We start from the raw sequence: 6,846 nt of genomic DNA, 5'->3' as shown, positions 1-6,846 counted from the left end.
AACTAAAATGAGGTAATGACCGAAGTGTTTCAGAAATATTGAATTATACAATTGTTCAGTACACTGGAGATAATGCACTTTTCCTTATGCAAAATAATTTCACAGAATCGTATGCATCATTTTTTCATTCAAAAGAGAGCATCTTCAACAATGCAGCATTCCTTCAATACAACATGAAACAGTAGATCTTGATTTTCATGTTTTAATCACTGGACATGTATTATACCTTTCTTTTTACTAATCCGGCTTTCACTAATTGAAGTGAATGAGCCTCTTTCAAGTACTTAATGCAAATTATCTTTAAGTTGTAACATAAACCTCAACTTAGAGCAAAGCAATTCTTTTCCTTTACCCCAAAGTTATTTTTTAATTTTTTTTGCAAAGTCAGTGAACCTTAAAGAAAGAATTATGTTGTGGGATTATTAACTGAATGAAAATACTTAGGCAAAATTTCATGTGTACCCAGAATTCTTTTGTGGAGACTTGTTGAGATAAGGCTGGGTCTTTTTACAAACCTGAATGGAAGTTCAGAGGTAGAAATATCACTGGAATATTGATGACTAATTTAAAATTTAAGCCTAAAATTATTTGTTGATGCATTGTTTTATCACAATTTTGTCGAGGTGGGAAAAAATAGGGCTGGGTTGGAATGGAGGATGGGAGGGTAATATCAGATAAATTATCAGTTTTGATGCAGTAATTGCCTCTGGCTAAATAAAGCAAACAATTAATCTGTTTCCAGTGGTGGTCTGTTCCTATTGAAAAGTGCACATTCAAGGCTACTAGGTAGCAGCTAGATTCTAATATCTCTCTGGTTCATATAGCATGTCCAAAGTCATTACCATCTTGGTTCAGTTACAGTGTGACAGCCAGCGGACACAATTTTCAGCAGATGCTGAAAAACCTTAAGGAACACATATATAATGTTAAAGGAACTCAGCAAATCAAGCAGCACCTATGGAGGGGAATAAACAGTTGATGTATCAGGCCAAGACCCTTCATCAGGGATGGAAAGGAAGGGGGCAGAAGCCAGAATAAGAAAGTGGGAGAGAGGGAGGAGACAAGCTGGCAGGTGATAGGTGATGCCTGGTGAGTGAAAGGTGGGTAGGCGGGGGAGGGCTATGATTTGAGAAGCTGGGAAGTGATAGCTGGAAGAGGAAGAGGGCTGAAGACAAAGGAATCTGATAGGAGAGGACAGTGGAGTAAAGGGAAAGAGATGGGGAAATGGCGGCAGATCATGAGGGTAGTGAAGAAGAAGAGAAGGGGCTGTCAGCCAGTCCTATGATACTGCACTCCAGAGTAAGCAACTACCTTGAAAGAAGAAAACTGGAGAGAAAAATAAATGTTTATTTATCAATTAATATTGGTTTACTTACATGTAAGCGTTCTAATCTAAAATAAAACAGAAGTTCTCTGGTCATTCATGCAGATAAATTTTAATATATTTTTGTTGCAGTAACCATGCACATAGGAAATTATGATTTAAATAAGAAAATGCAGGAAGCATGTTTTTTTTTGTCCAAACAACAACCAAAGCTCATGATGGAGTCCATCCATCGTAGAGATCTGACATTTAGTTTTGATTCATTGATCATACAGTTGATTTAAGACTTTATTATCTGATTTGTGGCTATTTTAAAATGAGACTTTCTGTGCAAATGTGGATCATGTGGCACAGGAGTCTGTGAAATCCATGCCTGGTTGTACCATGCAGTAAACAGAATTCAATTAGACAATGCTTCACATCAGGGAACATTTTCTTTTCAGTTTGTCTCGTTTTTTCTGTTGTTTGGATTTCTTCCCATCCACTTGGAGGCTTACTGCTCTCCGCTTTTCCAAATTAAGCAACTCTTGGAAAAGTTCCTGCACATTGTGGTTTAGTTTGGCCGAGGTCTCCATGAAAGAACACATCCACTTCGAGGCCAGTGCTTCTCCCTCGGTGGCCTCCACTTCTCTCTGAGTCTCATCTCTCTTGTTACCCACTAACATGATGGGGATATTTTGAATGTTTCCTTTGATTTCACATATCTGCTCATAGATGGGTTGTAATTCTTCCACGGATTGCCTGCTGGTCACAGAGTACACCAGAATAAATGCATGCCCTTTGGAAATGGACAACCTCTGCATTGCAGGAAACTGATGGCTTCCTGTAGTGTCTGTGATTTGTAGAGTACATATATTCTTATCACAGCTGATCACCTGCCTATATGTATCTTCAACTGTTGGGATATACGTTTCTCTGAAAGTCCCTCTAACAAAGCGGAGAACTAAAGAGCTTTTCCCAACTCCTGCTGCTCCAAATACAACCACCCTATAATCATTGCTTTGCTCCGGCATTTCAGAAGATTAACTGTAGATGTGTGAAAAAGCAGTATTCTTTGCAATTAGGGTTTGTTTTAGTGGCATGTGATGTTAGTTTCTGACATTCCCACAGATGTTAAGTAGCTGTAAAAGAACAAACATGTAATTAGTCTCATATCCTCTCTTTCACAAATGACCCATTTTCTTATTTATAATACTGCCCAGAGCTACAAAACATCAGCACACCCGCTGGAAAGCTGTCTTCAATATTTGTGTTAAAACCAGTTTTGACTATCCCAACGGTCTTCAGTAAAACTTATTATTTTCTACTTTCCCTGAAAACTGAGCTCATTCAAAAGCTTGATGCCCATATTCTAACTTGCACAAAGTCACAATCATCCACCATCCCAAACGGGCTTGTCAGCCCACATTAGCTCCCAGTCTATCAATACCTCACCTTAACATTCATATACTTCTCTCAAATCCCTTCATAGCTTAAACCTTTTCTTTCCAAATCTACATGCACCCTTTGCCCCACATTGCACTATAACCCATTCTCTGTTGCCAGTATAAATTTTATTTCTTTCATAAAACCTTTGAATCATACTTTTCCCTCTGACTTGGTGACAACTTTTGTGTGATCACAATCACAATCACAATCCCATGAAGCTATTGGTGCTATTAACTGTGAGGCAATGCAGCCACCAGCCACCTTCCATGCCTTCTGTTCCAAGGACACAAACACACACACACACACACACACACACACACACACACACACACACACACACACACACACACACACACACACATCCATGAACAGATCCATGCCACCTGCCATCCTTCAAATTCTTGACCTTCACTACCTGCATTGGATGCAACAATTGAATCTGATTTCTCTACTGCCCCAGAGACCCCAACCACTTCCTGCATTAAAACAATTTTCTACATGTCACATCTGGTTCTTTTGCTCATCGCCTTCATTCTATATTTCTTACTCCCTATCCACTCCACTAACGGGAACTATTTCCCATGGTCTGTACATTTGATTGTTTTAAGTCTGTATCTGATCTTCTCAACATTCACTCTGTATAGGAAGAACATCCCAGATTCCTGGGTTTATCGTCATGATATTCCTTCATCCCTGGATTCAATCTGGCAAATCTCTTCTGCACCCTTTCCAAAGCCTTTACATCTTTCAAAATCAGTTTGGCTTCATAGGCCAATTGGCCTCCTTCTGTGCTGTATCCATTCTGTTTCTCTGGGATGTTCTCTGCAAAATGAGTGACATTCAGCCCACGTTAGAAATGGGAAAACAGCAAACTATGCAAATTTGTTTTGGTGATTAATTTATTCAGGATGATAAAAATGTGCAATTATTTAGCTCCTTTGACATTTTAACATCTTATTTAACAGCTCCTATTTAACATCTCTCAATTGTTTACAAGGGAAGGATGAGACAATTTACACCAAATTACCCATGTTCATCCAAAGGTTTTAAACTGAAGCATGAGGTGGGTTGACAAAGATCTTTTGGGAGATGTCCGGAGAATGGTGAATGAACGACACCACTGGTGGAGGAAGGGATTGGAGGAAGCACAGGTGATTGGATGCAAAATCCCTCTTTTCCATTTCAATATCAGTTTACAGAGAGGTCATCAATTTCAGCCCCTATGTCAGGAGACTACCCAGCTCGAGAACAAACTGTCCAGGTCATTCCATCTAATGCATAGTTGCGCCAATAATGTACAATAAATTTATTATATATATAGTTTATTAACGCTGCAGTATATTCAATAAAGACACGTTGAATTTTAAAATACCACTAGCTACATAAAAAACAAATAATTGTAATAAAAATTAATTGATTTGTGTGAGTTTCACAAAAGAAACATTAAAATAGCACTATTCCCAAAAACAGCAGTATAATTTCCTGTAATCACAAGTATTTCAGAACGGGACTCCAAAACGCTGACAAAAAATACAGAATCGTACGCATCGGAAAAGTAATTTCACGTTTTTCCCCACTGTGGCCCTAACTATAACGTATTCTTCCGGCGAGGGGGAACTGCACCTTCCTTCAGTCTGAGTTGAGGTCGCTACACATGACAAAATGCAGAATCAGTCTACATTTCAGAGGCTGGACTCATTTAGAATGCAAGCCTCAACGCACCATCCAGTCTCGGTCTGCCGAGTCCGGCGGTGCAAATTTTGCGCAACAGTTGGGACGATCGTTCAGCGGCCCCAGTAAAAGGTGGGTCCAAATCAGGCATCATCCCCATGCCCGGACAAGTGAGAGAAGGATGTCGGGCGAGGAACAGATTTCGCTGCTTTGCAGGCAGGTACTCACCGGACAGGAATGACCATGCAGCCGCTGTCTGGCGCCGGTGCACCCACAGTAGAAATACGCACCTTCCTGAGAGCTGGCAGCTCTTCAAAAACTTCGGGACCAGCATTCCCACGTAATGCCAGCTACTCCGAGAAACTGGAAGGAGGGAGCGGGCATTAAAGGGGCGCTGGGGAGAGGAGATCCCTGGAAATGACTGAAGGAAGAGCGGTGGGAGGAGCACCCAAGGGACTGACGTCAGTTGCTGAGTCCCGTCTTGGGGTCGATTCCCTTCCTCCTCCATCGCTGTGATGTACTTTTCCGCTCCTGATACGCTCCAAAATAGCCCACACGTCACTCTCATCTCCGATCCCTCTCGCCTCCAGCAACCTTCATTTCCTCTACCCCTCCTCCCGCCCACTTATCTTCCTTTCTTTTATTCCTCCACTTCCATCCCCCTTGTCCTGCGAGTTATTTTTGTCTTTAAATCCGACAACTGTTCAATACATTCTGCATACAAAACAGTTGATACAAGTAATTCTGCTGGCTGCTCAGTACGATCCAAAAATAAAATATTGCCCTGTCCTTGCTTTAGTGCAACGATTCCAAACGAATTGCAAACCATATATATATATCATATATATCATCCCCAGAGCAATGAAATATGCAGTTTTCGACACCCGCTCGAAAGGTGACCAAGGGAGCACATATTAACGCTGGAATTACATTAATAAATAAAACAAATTTTAATTTAAAAAAGATTTTAAAAAAAACAGTAAGAGAGATTCGTTCTGTTTACCTTCAGCACGTAGACACCCCAAGAGCCAGGCAGCTGACAATAATAGCTATTTCACGAGTAGTCTACGGACGTATTGGAATTATACATAATTTTAAATCATTTGCAGCTAAAACATCATTATATCTCTTCATTTGCAAACAACATCTCACTCTTTTACCTTCCTGCTTGTACGTACCTCATAATGAATTTTTAAAATCACGTAAACAGAATTCCCGCGAACACTACATGCCTTCAAAAAGAGCAGGGTCTGGAAGAGCCTATTCCAGATAGGGGACAGTTGTGTGGCTGTACATAAAGTGTCAAAACTATAACAGTTACTTCATTTAAAACAGATTAAGGCCAGTTTTGTTTACAGAGGTTGTAATTTCTTTCCTATTCTCTACATTTAGAATTTTTGATGAGGGTTTGGAGGGAAGAAGTGGGATTACATATCGATTTTGGAAAGAAACCACCCCGTTTTTCATTCATTATTTTGTGTGTGTGGAACAGCCCATTCATGGAACTCGAGCAATGTTGAAGGGGTTGGTCGGAGAGGCACCAGGGGTACCAGACAGCTCAACCCAATCAATCGGTGTCGACATGCAGCGCCCTATCTAATCTACACCCCTTCCACACACCTTCACCCACCGCACTTCAACGCATTTCATTTGAGCGCCAATGATTACGGGGTGGGGGGGGGGGGGTGTTCGCGATAACTGATGAGGAACCTCAGATTTCTGAGGGTGAATTATGCTGAAAAGCAGATGATTCCGGTAGTAGTCATACACGAGACACACTTTAAACAAACATTGAGCGCAGTATTTGCTTGCATTGGAGTTGGCGCTAAATTGTACCTCTTGGTGCCAGAGGGAAACAGCGCAGATTAACCCGGAGATACAGTATAATGGCTGCACGGAACTCAACTCCTTCTTGAACTTTCAAAAAGAGCCGTGCTGAGCGGAGCATGGCTGGATGTCCACCCTACAGTTTTGGAGATCCTGATGCAAGCTGTGTCAGGGCAGGCAGGGCCCCCCTTTGGGGCCACTCTCGAAGAAAGATTCTTTAAGCCCAGGGAACCATGAAGTCCTCCAGTTTGGCCACGGAGCAAAATGGGAGGACATGAATATATCCAATATGAAAGTGAGAGCAAGAGTAGGCTGTGTCAGTCAAACCTGCTCACCCATTCAATATGATGGCAGCGGATCTGACCAGCCCTCAACTCCTTGACCCTCAATTTTCTAATCTTTCAAAAATCTATCTACTTCTGCTTTAAATACTTCCAGTGAACTAACTTCCACAGTATTAGGGCAGAGAATTCCAGAATTAACCACTATTTGTGTGAAGAAATTCCCATGCACTCTAGTTTTAAACGACTACATTTTATTTTGTTACTGTGCCCTCTTATTTCAGACTTTAGTGAAAATCACATACATTTGTCAAT

At 41.1% G+C, this 6,846-nt stretch overlaps 1 protein-coding gene across 3 annotated transcripts; it reads right to left on the bottom strand.

Moving 5' to 3' along the window:
• Nucleotides 1-1,468: 1,468 nt before the first annotated feature.
• On the bottom strand, nucleotides 1,469-4,825 carry LOC132401588 (GTP-binding protein Di-Ras2-like). Of its 3 annotated transcripts, none has more exons than XM_059983605.1 (2): nucleotides 4,714-4,825; nucleotides 1,469-2,445 (listed from the first exon to the last, which is right to left on the bottom strand). In XM_059983605.1, the coding sequence occupies exon 2, from the start codon at nucleotides 2,335-2,337 to the stop codon at nucleotides 1,741-1,743; it is 597 nt and encodes a 198-aa protein (XP_059839588.1). In that variant the 5' UTR covers nucleotides 2,338-2,445; nucleotides 4,714-4,825; the 3' UTR covers nucleotides 1,469-1,740. The 3 variants fall into 3 exon arrangements, with proteins under 3 accessions (XP_059839588.1, XP_059839587.1, XP_059839589.1); XM_059983604.1 differs by having other exon boundaries at nucleotides 4,652-4,817; XM_059983606.1 differs by lacking the exon at nucleotides 4,714-4,825 and adding an exon at nucleotides 4,652-4,683 and having other exon boundaries at nucleotides 1,469-2,065.
• Between the last annotated feature and the right edge of the window lie 2,021 nt (nucleotides 4,826-6,846).

This window comes from Hypanus sabinus, chromosome 11 (assembly GCF_030144855.1).
Source record: "Hypanus sabinus isolate sHypSab1 chromosome 11, sHypSab1.hap1, whole genome shotgun sequence".
Classification (NCBI taxonomy): domain Eukaryota; kingdom Metazoa; phylum Chordata; class Chondrichthyes; order Myliobatiformes; family Dasyatidae; genus Hypanus; species Hypanus sabinus.
This window is presented reverse-complemented; position numbering and strand designations above follow the sequence as displayed.

Bases quoted from the DNA above. Each gene is read 5' to 3' on its own strand.
- LOC132401588 (XM_059983605.1), bottom strand. From the start codon at position 2,337: ATGCCGGAGCAAAGCAATGATTATAGGGTGGTTGTATTTGGAGCAGCA.